Here is a 20709-nt window from a genome sequence, read left to right on the forward strand (position 1 = left end):
GAACACAGCTCTAGCTTGCAATCTGGATCTTCAAGCTCAGTTTCTACCAGGAAAACAAAACTTCCTGGCAGACAGTCTGAGCAGAAATCTTTCGGATCCACACGAGTGGATGCTGGACACCAAAATATTCAGGATGATAACAGCAGTCTGGGGATGTCCTCACATAGACCTCTTTGCATCCCATCTCAATCATCAACTACAGACTTTCTGCACTAGGACTTTCCACAGAGTGGCTTGGAAAGTGGACGCCCTGTCATTCAGTTGGAGGAACCTCTTGGGATATGCCTTTCCGCCTCTTCCTCTTCTTCCACGGGTTTTATTGAAGATAAAACAGGACAAGCCCAAGATGATAATCTTGCTGGCTCCAAATTGGCCTCGGCAGTTTTGGTATCCAACTTTAAAAAACCTATGCCTGGACCCCCCTTGGGTTTTACCTCAGTCTCCGAACCTTCTGTCCCAACATCAGGGTCAGGTCCTACACTCTCATGTCAGAACTCTCAACCTGGCAGCCTGGTTAATCCAGGGCCTTTGATTTCTTCTTTCCTGCCCAAGCAGGTTATGGATGTCATTTTAGAAGCCAGACGTCCTAGTACTAGAAAATCTTATGCAGGCAAATGGAAAAGATTTTGTTCCTGGATGCAGGCTCAGGATTCTGATCCTCTTCTTCCAAACATTACTTTAATTTTACTTTACTTGACAGATCTCTTACGTAAGGGTCTCTCTTTTTCTTCCATTAAGATCTCTCTTTTTCTTCCATTAAGATACATGCCTGTGCTATTTCTGCTCATTATAATACAGACCCTCCCATCTTTTCCCACCAGCTCATGCGACAGTTTCTCAGAGGAGCTAAGAACTTAAGACCTCCTAGATCTCCTCCTATTCCTGCTTGGGATCTCAACTATGTTTTGGAAAAACTAACCTTGCCTCCTTTTGAGCCTGCTGCCTCTTCTGACATCAAGTTTTTATCTTGGAAGACAGCCATCCTGTTAGCCCTAACCTCTGCCAGGAGAGTGTCAGAGTTACAAGCCCTTATGGCTGTGGAACCTTATATTATTTTTCATCAAGACAGGGTATCTTTGAGGACTAATCCTACATTCATGCCTAAGGTGGTTTCCAAAGTGGCTTTAAATCAAACTATACACTTGCCAACCTTTTTCCCCACTCCTCAAAATAAAGGGGAAAGGTCTTACATTCCTTGGATATACACAGACAGCTACGTTTTTACCTGAACAGAACCAAGGACATCAGAAAATCAGAACAATTGTTTGTTTCTTATGCTTCAAGTTCCCAAGGTAAAGCCATTTCAAAACAGACCATTTCTAAATGGATTGCTCATGGAATCAGATTTTGTTATTCTCACCATGGAAAGCAAATCCCAGGAAGTATACGGACTCATTCTACCAGAGCTGCTGCCACTTCTGCGGCCTTCCTCAGGGGAGTTCCTACCAAGGACGTTTTGGAAGCTGCAACTTGGAGTTCAGTGCATACTTTTTCAAAGCACTACAATCTACCTCTCTACTCTAAGTCTAGGGCTGGCTTTGCCTCTGCAGTCTTGCAGGGCCTTTTAGCCGCCCCTTCTTCATTATGACCACCTCCCTTTCTTTCAGCTTTAGGATTCTACCCTACAGTCATGACTGCAACAGTGAAACACGATGAACATAGTACAGTTGTGTACACTTACCATAAATGTAGATGTTCGAGTGTCTTCACTGTTGCAGTCTGGGTTTCCCTCCCTCCAGTCCCCTCTTATTTTTTCCTTTGTGTATTTCCTTTTTTCACCATTCTTCTGAGGTGTATTTGCAATGGTTATGGGACCTTTTTCATTTTGGGACTCCTGACATCTGGGGCAAGAAAAACTGGAGAAGATGGCGTCGGCTGTCAGCTTTGTACTCCTGGTGCTCTGACGTCAGGGAGCATGGTTGAACAGCCGACGCCGGACCCAGACTTTGGGATTCTGGCCGACCGAGGGCTACCTGCCGGCAGGGGAGAACCCTACAGTCATGACTGCAACAGTGAAGACACTCGAACATCTACATTTATGGTAGGTGTACACAACTGTACTTTCCTGAGTGGCTATGTCGCAAGTGTCATCACCTCTTCTTGGCCTTGTAGGTATTTATCATCATCAGCAGCAGCAGCAGTGGCTATTTCAAACCTTTTCATGTAAATGTCAAACATTCCCATCAAGTTCCACAACTCATTTCATATTAGTTCCAAACTTTAGTCACCTTACTCACTTTCAGACTCAGTACTTTTTTTTCTTTTCCATATGGTGAACACCAGATGTCACAGTGACTTGAGTACAAGTCAGCAACTTGATTCCCCTCAGAATACTCCTCTTGCAAGGCATAGTCCATTTCCTTAGTGTCACAACAGTGTACAACACCTTTCTCCTTCCTACACAAATCTCATCAGATTAGCAGATTTTAATACTTCTAGTCAGTTTTTTTACTCAAACTCAGAGGACCCAGGGAAAGCACCCAGCTGGTTCACAGTTGTAGTAAAAAGCAAATAAATGAAGATAAAAAAACTATACTATAATAACTTTCAGAATAATAGTAAACACAACTGTAAAAAACTTCTGGACAGCCATTAAAGAAATCTTGCATCCTGGACATAAATTCAACCCTGAACCCTCTTCCAATAACTCAACATTCAAAACTAAATACAATTCAACTGTTATTTCATAGATAGTATAGCATCAAAAACCAAGGATTCCCCAACATCTAATCCTAACCCTGGCCAGCAGCCACGTATCACAGCACCCACTTTCACCTTCAAACCTGTGCCCACATCCTGTATAAAACTACTTTTAAACAAATTCAAACCATGCTGTACTTCGGCTGATGACATTCCAAGTGAATATCTTAAAATAACAGCCAGTAGCATTGCCTACCCTGTCTCATCCTTATAAATAGGTCAGTCCAGGAATCCTACATTCCCTTTCTCTGTTAAAAGTAACATGTTAACCCTGTGTACAGAAGAGGAATTTCAGCAGACATTACTAACTTTAGACCTATAGCAACCCCCCCCCCCCAAAAAAAAACATAGTTGAAAAATATATTCAAAAACAATTGCTAAATTATCTCATGCAGGAAGAACCCCTATCCCCCACACAACATGACTTCCGTTCTTACCATAGAACTAATACTGCACTTCTAACCTATATTGATACTGTCAATAAAGCTAGAGATGACAGAAAACTAGTCTTCTCCTTATTTTTATATATGTCTAAAGCCTTCAACACAGTTTGTCAAAACAAACATCTAATTCAAATGTCCTCATTAGGTCTCTCTCAGCCCACCCTTCTATGGTTCAAAGGCTACCTATTCAATAGGTATCAGTCAGTAAAATGGCACTCCACAATCTCTCCATACCTCCCAGTCATCACTGGTGTACCACAAAGCTCTGTCCTGTCCCTTTTTCTTTAACATTCTCACCAACACCCTCTACACATTCACACAACAGGCCTAGCTAATACAGTACACAGATGAGTCCATACTCATTTGCACATCCGACAATGTGGCACACCTCCAGAAAATTACTCAGAAAGCTTTTACAGCAACTGAAACATGCCTTTGTAACTCACAACTCATGCTCAACCCTAAGAAAAACAAACTGCTACTTTTTTTTTTGCCCCAAATCCCTCTCCCATGAAAAAACAAAATTTGAAGTCTTCTCTCTTAATAATACAACTATTGAAGTCATTTCTCATACCAAATTATTGGGGATGGTAATTTTAAATTCGACTTGTATATACGAAGCTGCATAAGAAAAACTCATCAAAAACTAGGGATGCTATATAGAGCCAGCAACTAAAACTGCAGATGTGAAGTTGTTCTATCTCGCTGTTTATTCTTACAGATGGGTTCGGAGCCAGTCCTTGGCTCTGAGTCGGCCTAGTACAAAGCTCGAGGTCTTCAGACAGCTGGAGGCCAAGTCCCTTTCCCATGATGCACCTTGAGTTACCTCAGATCTAGTTTGCCACTGCAATAGATCAGAGGTTTCCTAGCACAGCTTGGGCCAATATAGCTTTTTTTCTAAAATCTTTGCTAAATTTGATATTTCTTATAATAGTTAGTGATAGTTTTTCATAGTTATAACTTTGTTAGCTTATTAATAGATATTTATTCTCCTTTTGGCCTTCGTTTTTTTATAGGCCTTTAATATTCCCTTCCCTTCTTTGGTGTGCCTTTATAAATATTAGCATAGTTATATAGCCTTGTAGTTTAAATAAGATTATTTAAACTTTAGACATGGTGTGTGTGAGTGCATTTGGATAGTTATTGCTGCTTCACAGTTTTTCTTATACAGCCCATTTGTTGTTTAGGGCTTATTACTGTAGCTTAAGTTTACTAAAGTTGTTTGTGTGTATTCTCTTAGAGACTCCAGTCTGTTACTGTACAGTAGATTTTTTGATAGTGTAGACTTTAATATGGCTGACCAGGAGAAAGACAAGCATCCTAAGTCTGGCTTTAAAAAGTGTCCAAAATGTGGACAAAAGATGTCTGTGACAGATAGTCACGTTAATTGTGTTTATTGTCTTGGAGCCTTGCACTTGCAAGAGAGCTGCTCCATTTGCCATTCTTTTTCTTTCAGAGTTTTGCATGAGAGAAAAAGTAAATTCATAGACAGAGGACATTTAAAATATTAATTTCAGGAAGCTTTGAATGACCAGGATAAATCTAACCAGTCTCCCAAGTCTTCAAAGTCTTCTAAGGCTTCTTCTTCTGATGTGACAAAATCTAAAACACCATCAATGTCGGCTCCACAGCCTTCGGAGCCAAGCATCCTGTCTTTTGAGAGCCAGACCCAGTCCTGGAATGAGTATCCGATGTATTAAAGTCTCCTTTTCTCCAGTCAGTACCACCCTCCATACATTCATCTCGATCCTCGATCAGCCTATCCAATTTGGATGTGGATCGTGTGGTGCAGAAGTTGCTACAGGCACCGACGATTGCTAAATATTTATTGGCTCCGACCCGAGTGGTTTCGGAGCAGAAGACTGTTATGCCATCAACTTCTTTTCCTCCTATGAGCCATACCGGTCCTTCAGAGCCAGAGGAGTTGGACCTAATGATTGTTGAGCCTTCGGAGCCGACACCTGTTCCAGTGCCTTTGGTTCTGTTTACTCAGACTTCCTTAGCACCTATTGAGGAGTCTAGGAGCTAACACTCTCTGGATGGGTCTGGGGAGGTTAGTCGGACTGACCTGTAGGTTCCGACTTTGCATCTCAAGGCCTCGGCTTGGATGAGTTTGGCTCTACATCTGGTTCGGAGCCCACTGTTCCAGTGCCGAGGGGATTGGTTGTTTCTTCGTATCCAGCAGTCCCTTCTCATTGGAGCAGGGGTGCCTTTGAAGCCATGAGGAGAGTGATGTCCCCCAAGACATCTACAACTTCAGGTCCAACTATCTCCTCCCCAAAAGCACCTGTGTCCACTTCTGCCTCACAGATCCTTTTGAAGTGTAGAGACCCTGAGCCACAGGAAGCCCCACTGGGTGGCCCCTGCTCTTCTGAGACCTCAACAGAAGTTCCCACTGATGAGGTTCCCAGGAAGAGAATTTGCAAGAGGAAGCATCTAGACTCCCCACAGGAGTCTCTCACGTCTGATACCGACTTAGAAGAATAAGAAGGGTCCCCACAGTCCCCCTCTGAATATATCTCATTTGCAGAGATATTAGAAATCCTTAAGCAGAGGGGTGGCTGGAAGACCACCAACCCTACTGAAGATGAGTCAATTCTCCTGAAGGCTTTTGGGTCTCAACCCTCCACCTCTTGGGTGTCTCCGCCCTTCGATAAGCTCATGGAGCTGGTCTCACAAAGGGCTTGGAAGTCTCCAGACACCATGGAGCCCTGTCCCTAGGAGGCTCAATAAATTTATTTGTGCCCCTCAGAATGAGTCCTTTCTCACTAAGGGAGTGCCAATTGATTCCATGGTGGTGGTGGCAGCCACCAAAAAGGAGATGTCAGAAACTTCTTCCTCTATCCATCCTCCCAACAGAGTCTCTAGGATCATGGATAGATACAGGAAGTGCATGCACAGTACAGCGACATTTGCTTTGCATTCACTGAACTATCTTACACATTTTACAAGACTGCAAAGAGACCTCCTAAAAGAGCTTGGAGATACTCTTCAGGGTATGGTAGCTGCAGGAGCTTCAGACAAGGTTGCCTCCCAGAAATGCTACCCTTAATTCCATAACGAACTCATCCATCCGTCTCATCTTACATGCAGCTGAAGGAATGAGTAGGGCAGCTTGTGTTCCTTCATGGAGCCCTTTAAGTCATCCTTTCCCAACACCCCTTTTGATGGCTCGTCCCTTTTTGGGCCCAAAGTTAAGGAAACTTTGACCAGGTGTGAGCAGAAAGGAAAGACTCTGTCTGCCGTCGAAGTCCGTTTTTCCACCCTTACCCCAAGGGTCAAAAGGGAGGAAAGATGTGGTTCCGAAAAGCCCAAGGAGCCTTTCTGGACACACATGGTGAACCCCACTCCAGGGGCAGAGGAGGGGGCAATAATGGAAGACGCCGCCTCGCGGCAGAGGGGGTCCACAAAACCAGGGCGACAGAGACCAGTTCTTTGGGAAGCCCTATCAGCGCTCCTGAAAGGAGGCCCGACTGTTCTGCTCTAGAGGCAGTTAGGGGTCACTTATCTTTGTATTCAGACACCTGGCTCAAAATAGCAAATGACAACTGGGTACAAAATATAGTTTCCAGAAGATATTTCATTCCCTTTGCCATTCCCCCTCCATTGACAACAAAAATCCCAGACGTTCCACCCAGATACAGGGAAAAGTAACAGTAGAGGTCCAAACGTTGCTAAGAAAAAGAGTCATCCAACCTGTCCCAGAAGATCAGACAGGATCTGGAACTTACTCAAGATTCTTTTTAGTTCCAAAAAAGACAGGGAACTGGAGACCTATTTTGCACCTCAGCAGACTAAACAGACCTGTCAAGAAAGAGAAGTCCTGGATGGTCACACTTCAGTCGATGCTTCCCTTCTTAGGGAAAGACAGTTGGATGTGCTCGATAGATCTACAGGATGCGTACTACCATATAAAAATGGCCAGACCATCCAGGGATCATCTGCGCTTCCGGCTGGGAGCCAATCATTACCAGTTTCGAGCCCTGCCCTTTGGTCTCACTACAGCCCCCAGAATGTTCACCAAATGTATAGCAGTGGTCACGGCTCACCTGAGGCATTTAGGATTCCAGGTGTTTTTGTACTTAGACGATTGGCTCCTCACCACCACCACCAGGCATCAGCTAATACAAGCCAGGGACACCACTCTTACTCTTTGCAATCATCTGGGTATTACCATAAATTCAGAAATATCTGCCTTGTCGCCATCGCAACATATTGTTTTTATCAGAGCAGAATTGAACACCACCACCACCACTTTAAAACTTCCAGCAGAAAGAGTTTTACTACTTTGTCAGCAAGTCCAGAACATCATATCCAGAGACAAAGCTCCAGCATCAGAAGTGCTAAAGTTGTTAGGCATGATGGCAGCTGCAATAATAGCGATACCGATGGGTCGCATGCAGATTCTACAATGGCTGCTATTCACTCAATGGTGTTATCAAGAGCTCCCAATGTCTCATCTCATAATTGTAACAAATACATGCAAAAAGGATCTTCAGTGGTAGTTGACCTCTCTTCAAGTAACGATAGGTCGTCCTTTTATCCTACCCTCACCAGCGGCCACAGTGACCATGGACGCTTCTCTGATAGAGTGGGGGTGAGTTTCAGGGAAGAACAGCCCAAGGCACATGGACTGAACAAGAGACACATCTGCATATCAATGTCTTGGAGATGAGAGCGGTACTTTTGGCATTGTAGTACTTTCAGGACTCTCCCCTCTGGGGACAATTGCGATTCAGACAGACAACATGTCAGTGGTCTGGTACTTGAACAAACAAGGAGAAACCAGGTCCTATCCCCTTTGTCACAAGGCCCTAAGAGTATGGCAGTGGGCTACATCCACCCAGCGCTTTCTGATAGCAATGCACATCCCGGGGAAATCCAACGTGATTGCAGACAAGGTGAGCAGGGAAATTTTGTTGCCTCAAGAGGGGTCCCTCAAAAAAGAGATAGCGGAGAGAATATTCTGCAGATGGAGCCAGCCTTGCTGTGACCTTTTTGCTTCCCACATGAGCAGAAAATGCAGAAGCTACTTTGCCCTGATTCCCCCTCCAGGAGATTCCCCAAGGGACGCACTCGTACACGATTGGCCTCCGGGTCTCCTCTATGCATTCCCACCAGTTCCCTTGATACCCAAAGTATTACAGAAAGCAAAAGCCCTGGGAAGGGCCAACATTCTAATAGCCCCTCATTGGCCTCGTTAGATTTGGTTCCCCTTCCTTCGACTTCATTTGTTGGAAGAGCCTTGGATTCTGGACCCAGTTCCAGACCTTCTGACGCATTCGTCGGGGGCTGTTCATCCCTCTCTTCAGTCCCTAAAATTGACAGCTTGGCTGCTCCAATTCCCAACATAGCCAGGTTCCATAACCTCTCAAACGAAACACAGCATATTTTAATATCTTCTCATAAATCCTCTACTAGGAAGTTATACCTTAGCAAATGGAGGAGATTTTCTATATGGGCTTCTCAGAATAACATTGATCCCTACCAAGCCTCCATTTCCTCTATATTAGAATTTTTGACTATGCTTTTCAACAAAACAGGTGTGGCAGCTACAGTTCGGGTGCAACTTGCCACCATCTCTAATTTTCACCGTGGCTTTGAAGGATTGAACATAATGCCACACAAGCTATCCAAAGCCTTTCTCAAAGGGACCTTCCACCTCAGACCACCAGTGAAATCCCCTTATACCCCATGGAACTTAAATGTTATGCTTTCACGCATTATTCTTCCATCTTTTGAGCCAGCTTCCTCATGTGATTTGAAATTTTTGTCTTGGAAGACTATCTTTTTAGTAGCCATCATGTCTGCCCGTAGAGTATCAGAGCCACAGGCAGGCCCTGTCCATAAAGCCTCCGTATTTGATTTTTCATACTGACAGAGTGTCCCTGCTAGCAAATCCTTCATTTTTACCTAAAGTTTGTACTGAAGCTAACCTTAACCAAATTATAGATTTACCATTTTTTTTCCCCCATACACACCAATAACTTAGAGTATATGCTGCACAAGCTTAATGTTCATAGACAGCTCAGATTTTACCTGGCTAGAACCAAAGAGTTCAGAAAATCAACAGCTTTTTGTTGCCTTTTCAGACTGTAGGAAAGGTATGCCAGTGGCAAAAACAACACTATCTAAATGGTTATCTGATTGCATCACCTTCACCTATTCAGCTGCCAATTTACCTTTGCAACACAAAATTAAGGCTCATTCTACTAGAGCAGTGTCCACATCCCCTGCTTTTTCTGCTAGGCTTCCTATAGACAACATTTGTGCAGCAGCCACTTGGTCAAGACCTCATACCTTTATTGCTCATTACAAAGTTGATAAGGCCTCCAGGGATAGGGCCTCCTTTGGTTCTACTGTCCTGAAAAACATACTACCATGAGCCACCCACGGAAGATGGTGCTTGGGATGCTACTCATCTGTAAGAATGAACGGCGAGATAGAACAACTTCACATAAGGAAGTTATGTACTCACCATAATGTTCCATGTGAGTTGTTCATCTTGCCTTCATTCTTGCTTCCCACCCTCCTACCCCTCCAAGGTTTTTCCGAGGATAGAGATACTAGTTTTATACTGGTTGCTCAGTCTTTCTATGGGTTTTTTCATAAAGAGTGATAGAATGGCACATGGTATTGTTAGATGCAGAAAACAAGATCTGAGGTAACTCAAGGTGCATCATGGGATAGGGACTTGGCCTCGAGCTGTCTGAAGACCTCGAGCTTTGTAGTAGGCCGACTCGGAGCCAAGGATCGGCTCCAAACCCATCTGTAAGAATGAAGGCAAGATTAACAACTCACATGGAACGTTATGGTGAGTACATAACTTTTATTTAACACTACTTATCTCCTCCCCACACTTCTTTACGGTGCTCCCATCTTTACTAACTTTTAGGCATCACAAAAATTAAAACTTGCACAATGCTGTAACGAAGTTGCTAAATTTGCAGCAAATACCTCTTTCAGAATCCGTATAGTACTAAAAAGCCTAAATTGATTAGAACGACCCCATCACCTAACATATATGCAATTTCTTACCGCTTATAAGATTACCCAGAATCCATCTGCTTATCCAGCACTGAATAACATTCAACACAACTATATTCCTAGTCAATCACTACGATTCAGTAACCAAAAACTCCTCTGTCTGTCCACAAACCTAACAAATTTGCTGAGCATTGTCTTTACTCGTACCATGTTGCTAAGGCCTGGAACTTCTTATCCGTATCCATCAGGTCAATATCCTCCCTCCCATCCTTCAAACAAGTTTTGAAGCTGGCTGTCTTCTTGCTGAACACCAGGATAAACTATATCCCTAAATGTGAACAAATACCTGTTCATACCTTACATCTTCTTACTTTCCCTTTTTCACAAACATACTACTATCAGTTTCTGTCCCCTTGCTTTCTCTCTAAATATACCATAACCGTGTTTTTCTCTCACTTTGTATTGTGTTTGTATTATACTAACTTAGCTGTAATATTTCTATAAACTGTCTATTTCTCTAACTATTAAGTCATTATCGGATAACTTATATTTATTTTTAACCAATGTTTTCATGTTATGTCTAATTTAGTATACTTATTTAAGCTGTACTTGTTTTTTTTGTGTTATTTTTAAAGACTAGAATTATTATTAAAATATTTTGTAATACTCTGGAGTTACCTAACCAGTCAGACTTTCCCTGTAATCAAATGTCAGTAAATAAAAATAATAAATAATACTTCAAATACAGTTCTTTATATCCACGGTGGTGCAGCGGTAGCGTTGTTGCCTCACAGCAAGAGGTTCTCCCGTTCAATTCTCGGCTGGAGTGCGGGGAGTGCCTTCTTTGTGGAGTCTGCATGTCCTCCCCACGGTTGGGTGGGCATTCGAAAGACATGCGTAAATGGGCGTGCCTTCGTTGAAGGTTGGACGTCGAGCTGGCACCTCTGCATTCGTGAAAATCTACTGCCAATCATTAGCGGACCGGAGTTCTGCTGTGGCAACCCCTAACCAGGAAAAGCCGAAAGACAAACAACAACAACTTCAAATACAGTTGTATAGACTTTGATTTCCATTTTCTAGTAATTGCTTTTTTTGGCAGCCACCAGAATTAAACTTAACAAGGCCTTGCTGTGTCTGTCAGAAGCAGGTTTGCTAGATGCCCCAATTTGAGCGGGACTGTCCCGGGATCAGCAGCCCAATCCTGAGTCCCGCACTGCCGGTTAAAATCCCGGTGAAACATCCTCCGCTTTGCGATTTATGACTGGCCTGTATGCTGGTATATGAGCCGCTTATAAATGTCAAAGCAGAGCCACTTCTGTTCAGTGCGGAACAGTGAGCTGTTCCACATTGAACAGAATGGGCTCCCCTGTGTGAATTTTTGATTGGCTTGTATACAAGCCAATCACAAATCACAAAGCGGAGCTACTTCTGCTTAATGTGGAACTGCCTGCTGTTCCGCACAAATGAAAGACCTTTTTTTTTTTGTCCCTACAGAAATCTGGCAACCCTGGTCAGAAGGATCAATTCTCTGTCATTTTGTTAGCACCATCTTGACCCTTACTTGCAGTCGATACTTCTGTAATTCAGTACCCGAGTCTTGATGCATAGGTAATCTCCTTCATCCTTAAAGTGAACACCATAGGGAACTTAACCTTTGACTCCCTCACAACTAAGTACCACTTCTACAGTCCACTTCCTCGTAGTATAATCCTATATAAAATGGGTGATGAGTGTACAAGTGTGAATTTATGTATCTGATGTATTCAAACTGTAAGAGATCGTCTTAAGATCTGTTGTTTCTTACTTGTTGGTGTGAGTTAGTTTACCTGAAGATGACTACCTGAAGTACTGCTAGGTGCTAGACTGGAGATTATTACTAGCTTGTTTTGCACAGATGTGAAAGTTACATAATTCGTCCTGTGTGGTAATTGTACTCGCAACTAGAAGCATGTTATCTGTGTCACATAGGCGTATCTGCAGTGTGTGTGTCAGCTCTTAGAACAACCAACGTGACTAAATTGTCACAGCATACTGAAACTGATCTTCTGATTTTGCCCTTCCAAGTACTTGCAAAAGCTGCTGTTGTATGTAAAATCCTTCTTGTTATTGGTCTATTAACTTTTTCATCTCATAAAGTAAGAAGGGAAGTCAGAGACGGGAACATTTATACTCTTTCATTCATTGTTTAAACTGTTGTTCTTATGGGATTAAAGGGTAACAAGATATGTAGGGTAGACTATACTTTTCTAGGTCTAGCAACAGCCTGCAACTTATTTTGTGGTATCCAGAAACATTGTCAGGCAAGCTGAGATATTCAGTTTCTTTAGCATGTTGTGAGTCTACCCAATGTCTTCTCCCAGTAGTCCATGCCTGATACACCTTCTATGGGAGGCACCCAGTTAAGTACGTGGCCATACCACATGCACTGACATCCTGCAACACAGAAATAGATATTTAAATAAATAAATCCATACATACATACATACATACATACATACAGGTGTGGCTGTCCTCAGGGATCTTCCCGGATTATTCAGCCAGAATCAGCCCATCTCCTTTGAGAAGGAACCTGATCACTGCTGCTTACAGCTAAAGTCTCATCCTTTTGGCCACTACCCTAAACACTGAACATGTGTATTTGGGGATATAATCTGATTGGTTTTGTTCTAAGACTTAGTACTTGTTTCACCACTATCGTCAAGTATGGCTCCTGCAGTGCTGCTGTGCCCATCTAATGGTCAGTCTGTCAGTCTTCTTCACCTTCAATCAAGAACAAGACTTAAGATACTTAAACTCCTTCATCTCAGCTATCCTTTCTGCTCCCTCCCCTACATAAAACAGGCAAATATTTGTAGGGCGGGAACCATTACTTGTGATTTGAAGGTGCTGATTTTCATCCCAATGATTTTATACCCTACAGTAAATTTCTCTAGTGCACGTTGGACATCACAGTCACTTGAGGACAGTAATGCAAAATGATCTGTAAGCAGCAAAGATGAAGCTTTTACATCCTCACAAACAAGATGCTGTCCAAACATTGTCTGTGCCTTCATATCCTGTGCATAAAAATAGTAACAAGAAGGGAGACAAAACACTCCCTTATTAGAGTCCTGCACACACCCAGAACATGTTCAACTTAACAAAGAATATAGGCACAACTGTCATTCTTGGCATACACAGACTAACTGTCATGCAGCAATAGCTCTGAGAGCCTGGCCTGCACTGTTGCAGCACTTTCCAAAATAACTTTTCTGGGTACACACTCATATGGCTTTTCCAAGTTCACAAAACACATGTAAACTGTATTAACAGCCCTTCATCAGCCCCTCCGATATATGTACAGTGACAAAAGACTTGATACACTGTTCTTTGGCAAGGATGGGATCTGGATTGCTCTTCCTGGATTTAAGAGTTTACTGCTGAGATAATTATTGGTACCTTGCTTCTTTTTAATGAAAAGCAATATTTTTATTGATGATGCTACAGTAACCACTTGTTTTATAGTTGACCCTTCAATCCTCAGGCTTTCAGCTGCACACAGTTAATTCATCTGTTGTATACCCTTCCTAATTGTAATATGAGCCTTTGGTAGAATTTTTATCTCTTGAAAGTGGGTTCCTTCAGAGACTCACTTGTGAGTGCCTGGCAAATTTGTGAATGCTGTTTTATTCCTTTTCTTTACAATCATCTAGCTGTCCTTAGCCTTTGTGTATGTAATGGTTCCAAAAAAGGGTCTGACCTTCAGACCTTCAAGAGTAGAAGCCTAACCTTGCCTTTTTCCTTGGGTATTCCTGGATATTAGACACACCCATTATTTTGATGCAGGCCCTTCACTGAGACTGAAAGGCATGAGCTAGTGATTAATCCTGGGTCGCTGCTGGCATTGATGGTTCAATGCACATCTTACCTGTATTAAGCAGATGTTACATACTCATTCACACACACACACACACACACACACACACACACACACACACACACACACACACACACACACACACACACACACACACACACTTATGTGGTACAGATTTTCTTTTCTTTCTTTTTTATTTATTTATTAGCTGGATAGGCCCACCAAACACAAGTCTCTGTTCATGGGTGATCCAAGAGCAATATCTGGTTAAGTGACCAGGTACACACAGCAGGCAAATGGAGGTGGAAGGAATCAAAGAACTGTGCAAAGGTGCATTTTGAATAACAGTCCTTATTTTGGTATACATGTATTGTGAATTCAGTTGGGATATAAATATTCTTTTATGTACATTATGTACCAAACTGCATTTCAACTATTGTTGATATTCTGTATTGTACTGACTGCTTGACTTCTTTTAAAGGAATCGGAATCTTCAGCTTCGCCAGATATGACAATGACTTTTACAGCAGCACTTTCAAAGGCAGGCTGAAGAAAACCCAGAAATTGACTCAGGGGGACTATTCCATATTCCAAAATCACTACACTCCTCCAGTGACCAGTATTCTTCTGTTACGATCCTGCGGTGTGAGTATGTTGACAGTCATTCTGTGCATTTCCTTGAAGTGCTCACATACTTTTTACTAATTAGGTTTCTTACCTTTGCTTGGCTCTGGCAGCATAGTGTGCTTTAGAGAGGGTTAAGTCTTAGCTCATACTAGGATGCATACCTTTCTTCCTTACTCTTAGTGATATCCAAAGGTTTCATTGCTGGGGATTTTTTTCATTGTCAGTTTAGGGAAGCTGTAGGATATTTGTTCAAACACAACACAATTAGCTGCATTTTAGATGGAACAATTGGTTAAAAATGCAGTTGATTCAAGATTAGAAATGTATTATTGCTTTCCTTGGAAGGCACAGCTGACCATCCCCCTGTACAGAAAAATATACCTTGCCACTTACACAGTCACCTCCAGAGTTTCTGTATGTCAAGGTTAAGCCAGCTGCTCCTTTTTAGCAGCTCACTTTAAATATAATTTTTATGGAGAAATGGACAAAAACTGCATTATGATGCAGTTGCATTTAGCTGAAAGGAAGCAGGTTGTGTATCTACTTGCTCATTGAATTTAATTGAGGAAACATTGTATGTTTGTAGATGTGTCCACATAGGGACTGGTGTTAATGCATTACTGAATGACTCCCCTTCATTGTCCATAACAAACCTTTCCCTTATCCAGCTGATAATGTGTGGCAGTTTGATGCCCAGACAGTAAACACAAATAAGAATGGCGTGGTCTGCCACAGTTATCTAGTTCTTTTATCAGCTGTAGCTCATAATGGACAGCTAGATGTTATGAAAGTCTTTTGAGAGCTGTTTTTGGTGAAACCCTGTAGATCTCTTTAAGTATGAAAAAAAAGTCTGTAGTTGTTATACATGTCCAGTTTTTCCTGCAGAAGTATAGCTGAGGGTTTATCGAGTCATGGTATTACAGCTCATTTCGGGTTGAATGCTGTCATGCTCATTCACACAATCTCTGAACGGAGGACATGATCAGTGACACTAAAATGAACAGTGGCACACAAAATGCATACTCACTAGGCATATGCTTGGTTTTTTACTGCAGAGGATTTTGGACAGTGTACTTCTCTAACCCAGTTACAGCAGTAACAGTGGTCACTGCAGCAGTCTGGTCTCCTTTGTGTTAAGCAGTCACAGCCACTAGTGATCCACAAACATCTTTGGCTCACTGACCATGACTACATAGAGTGGGAAATGTATTTAAATTTGGGGACTATGTTAGTAATTGGACTCCTGCTGGTGGGAGCTGGTGGGAGATTGGTGTATTCACTGACTTGCGAGGGTAGTAAGTGTGGCTATGTAACAGCAGTTGCTTGCATGGTAGTCTGACACAACTTCTGCTTTGCATTACTATATGTATATGTAACTAGTTAGTTAATTTGTTAACTGGGAGAGTGGACTGTTCCACAGACCCTTTTCAGCCATATCCTGTGCCACAAGTCCATACAAACATTATAAGTGGCAATGATGCAAAACATTTACATAGTCTTTTAGGCAAAGATACAAAAGAAAAGAAAACAAAGCATGAAATAATAACAGTAATACAAACAAAGCAGAAGTAATAAAACTGTAGAAGGCATAGTATCAAAATATTTGCATATGTAACATGAAAACATGAGATGACGAACACTAGTGATGTCACATTGTTTAAACAGCAGGTGTTAGTAACTGCTTTATAAATGAATACAGATTAAATTAATTTTATTTTGGGTCATCAGCAATGAGTTGAATTAAAGTGGTAAAGACTGCATATCAGTTAACCATTGCCTTTGAAGCAAGTGCATTTGGATTGTTCGTAGAGGGGGATTTTAGTAGTTTACGGAATTGTGGCAGATTATTAGTTATTCTTAACTCAAATAGGGGGCTGTTCCCAATACATGGTGCAAGTTTAGATAAAGTTTTCACTCGGGCTGGCTGAAAGGAGGGTCAGTGTAATAGGAGGCTATTGTGGCTCTAAGAGAGTAGTCTTTGGAGTGGAAATGTAGCTTCAGTTTGAGTGGAGGACAATAGGAATTGTGAAGTAGTTTAAAGACTAAAGTGTTAAAAAGAAAAAAGATCCTTTGTTTGATGGAGAGCCAATTAGACTTTTGAATGTTAGTGCAATGATAGTCTCTCCAAGTGTGATATATGTATAAATCTGAAAAGTCTGTTTTTTGTCTTCTGTGATAAAGAGAAATTTTGCATGGAACTAAATGCAAACATGGGGAAATCATATTCTAATCCATGAATGAGTACTTTGAGAGCAACGGATCTTCTTGCATCTAGGGTGAGAAGATTTGAAAATGTATGTGCTACTTTAAATTGCTAAACTTTTTGGGGTTGGAAGGAGAGAGTCTTGTCAATGGGTATGCCTAGATGGTATTGCTATGTGATGGTGGGGTGAGTACTACCTTGTGGGCCATGGATCTTTAATGAGCTAGGAGGTGCCTTGTAGAGTTTAAGAAGATGCTAGTTCCTCATGCTTGAAAAGTCAGAATAGAGATAGAAGTGCAGACTTGGGAGTTGTTTGCGTGAGCAAAGTAAAATTATGTTGCTTGTATAAAGCAGAATATTAGCTTATGTGAGGTCATTATGAAGATCATTACTACAGAGGGAGAGAGAGTGAAAAGAGGACCAAGAACTGAACCTTAGGGTACTCCTTTAAGGGAAGTACCTGTGGTGGACATAACTTAGTCTGGAAGTGACTCTACAAGTTCTGAACAGATAAACACACACGACCAACTGAAAAAAACTAAGCAGAGGCATGGCCGAAGCGATAACACAAAATAAACTTTAATAATTGAAAAGCGCTTTTCATTTTACAGAAATCATAAAACTTCCTCAGGTAACACTAAAATTTCATAGTTGAAATACCTGATGTAATCAAACAATTATCCTATCATATCTTTTTAGTACGATCACGTGTTATAATGCTGCAGTGGTACGGTGGTAGCGTTGTTACCTCACAGCAAGAGATTCTCTCATTCAATTCTCAGCGTGGCTTGGGAGTGCCTTCTGTGTGGAGTCTGCATGTCCTCCCCGCGGTTGGGTAGCGTTCGAAAGACATGCGTGCGTAAATGGGCGTGCCTTCGTTGAAGGTTGGGTGTCAAGCTGGCACCTCTGCGTTTCGTAAAAATCTACTGCCAATCATTAGCAGACCGGAGTTCCGCTGTGGTGAACCCTTACTGGGAAAAAGCCGAAAGACAAACAACAACAACAACGTGTTAGTAAAACCCATCCCAGCCGAAACATATATTCATTCATAAAACCACAACTCCGTTCCCTTATTAAATCACAAAAATGTCAAGCTGCCTTGTTAAGAAAGAAATAGACTCTACATAAAAATGAATTACATAAAAATATTGATTTATTACTTAAAATCATTACACATAATAAACCCAGGATCACCTTCCCTCAGCTTTGTACTTTAAAAACGGCAATATAGTTGCCTGTTCATTTAAACCTGGCCATGCATATGCATTATAGAAAATTTGCCAGTATACTTCTCTAATTGCCACTGCATATGGGAAGGATCAAGGTTCACTACTAGAAATAACATGCTCCATCATAAGGGAAGGTTTAATTTTGAATCTACAGGAGTAATTTATGCGGCATTATGCCAGTTATGTGCCTGTTTTTATGTAGGAAAAATGGAAAGGAAATTGCGGGATCATATTTATGAACATCTATATGATATTAGTTAAGGTAGGATGACTAATGTGTTATTTAAGCATATTAACAAATTCCCGGACCACTATTTTAAATTCACTATTATAGAGAAACTCCCAACAGGATCCTAGAGGGGGGGACCATAGCCAACTAAGTTGGAAATTAGATAAGTATATTGGCAAATTTTCTATAATGCATATATATGGCCAGGTTTAAATGAACAGGCAACTATATTGCCATTTTAAAGTACAAAGCTGAGGGAAGATTATCCTGGGTTTATTATGTGTAATGATTTTATGTAACAAATCAATAATATTTTTTATGTACAGTGTATTACTTTTTTGACAAGATAGCTTGATATTTTTGCAATTTAATAAGGGGGAGGAGTTGTGGTTTTATGAATGAATATGTGTTTCTGCTGGGATGGGTTTTACTAACATGATCATACTAAAAAAGATATGATTGGATAATTGTTTGATTACACCAGGTATTTCAACTTTTTGAAATTTCAGTTTTATCTGAGGAAGTTTTATGATTTCTGTAAGATGAAAGCGGTCATCATTTATAAAAGTTTCTTTTGTATTCTCGCTTCGGACATCCCACTATACAAGTTCTGTTAGATGAGTAGCTTTTAAACCAGGAACAGACTTCATCAGATAAATGACAGTATGAAAGTCTTTGTAAGTGGAGATTATGAATGATGTCAAAAGTTGTAGTATGATCTAGGAAAATAGTACCTGTATGTAGGCCATTTTCTATATTTGCATATGTATTGTCTTAAGAGTTTTAGGAAGGAGTTTGAAGAACAGGTCTGTGTCTCACAGACTACCTCTTCTCTGGAACAGGCTTTCCATTCATGTAAAGCAGAGTTTTCCCTAACTCAATTGAAGCATCATTTGGATTAATGGATGGGGAATCGGAAATTACCCCTGGGCTGGTACTTGTGTCTCTAGTCGAAAGAGGCAGCCTATAAATGCATGACCACCCATGCCCAAGCTTACATATACCTATTAAAATAATACTAAGGTATCAAAATTTGTCAAATTCATATGGCTAGGGTTGAAAATGCCCCTGGGGTGGTGAACCTATTAATCACATATGAATCTTTGAGCTTAATTGTTGCTGAAATCTTTCTTTTTGTTGGTAAGGATATCATTCTGGATAAATTGAGGATTTGTTAATAAAATAATTTTTCAAGTATTTTGATTGATGGCATATATGTTTTGGTAATTGTCTGTAATCGTTGGTTGGGGAAGGGTGTGAGGTTTGGCAAGTGGTAGGATTAAGGAATGTTTGAAACTATGTTGAACCAGGAAGCGGTTAGAGAGTAATTAAACAGTCTGTTTAGGATAGGCCATAGAGAGTGGTACAAGGAATCTGAGGCTCATTGACATGTTTTGCATATATACACAATACATGCTAGACCCCCTGCTACTGTTTGGCTGAGAAGCAAGTACTCTCTTTTAGCATAAGGACTATGAATTGCACAGAGGTATGGTATGTCTGTTCCACAACATACCTGCCTTATGAATCTGTGAAACATGTTTGTGAATATTGTCTAAACTCTTACCACCTAGTCATATCCTGACATGAACTGATTGTTGGCCATTTGCATCACTCATTTTTAGTGAGCTATGGTAGTGATTCCTTCATCCTGAATTTCATCATTGTAAAATGTTGATGCATTGTACAAGCAGAGAAGGAGTTTGATCTTTTAATTGTGATTTTTAATCAAACGAAATATTGCACAAATCTAAAGCCCAGTGTTTATCTACAGTCTAAACTTTAGGTCAGTCACCACTGTATAAGTGTATAATGCGCAACAGCCACAGAACACAGTTGTACAGTAAACTATGTTGCATGTTATTTTGGACCTCACAGAGAAAAGGTCTGAAAACAACATTATGATTCAGTGACAGAACCTGTTGGCTGCAAGGTGTGTGCTCCTGTGTTTCCTGTTTCACGCATTTATCACATGGAAAAAGTCTGTAAATACATACAGTGAAACAGAAAACCATTATATAAACCACTTAGTCTTTTCCTTGCACTGATCTTCAGTGAAGGAAGAAAATATTTGTAACGGTTCTTATCTTCTAATTATCTGTTGTTTTAATAAGGTTACACAGCATTTGTTGGTGAACTTTGAACAAAATCATGTATAATAAATAAGCAAACAAGGCTTTCAAATTCAATTTATTTCTTTAAAATAATTTGGCTTTCTCCTGAACCTTCTGGGTGGACTTCCAATTAGCTATTTAATTTTTGGTGGAAGAATATAAACGAAGACTGTTGCCCTACAACATGAGGTAAGTATTAAACAGCGCATCTAAGGATATACTGGGTCAAATGAGAAATTCTTAAATTACAAGCATATTAAGTTGTAGTGGGCGCATCCAAATCTAAACAACTTGACTTCATCAGAAAAAAAGATTTGAATA

The 20709-nt window shown here is 41.0% G+C and overlaps 1 protein-coding gene across 1 annotated transcript in view; it reads left to right on the forward strand.

The window, feature by feature from the left end:
- AMZ2 (archaelysin family metallopeptidase 2) overlaps window positions 1-20709 on the forward strand; it is an 821206-nt gene that overhangs the window by 502264 nt on the left and 298233 nt on the right. The window contains exon 5 of the mRNA XM_044085114.1: window positions 14468-14631. Within this exon, the coding sequence (XP_043941049.1) occupies window positions 14468-14631 (164 nt within the window). The remainder of the gene's footprint in view (window positions 1-14467; window positions 14632-20709) is intronic.

Source organism: Protopterus annectens, chromosome 10.part0 (genome assembly GCF_019279795.1).
Source record: "Protopterus annectens isolate FY-2018-M chromosome 10.part0, PAN1.0, whole genome shotgun sequence".
NCBI lineage: Eukaryota > Metazoa > Chordata > Ceratodontiformes > Protopteridae > Protopterus > Protopterus annectens.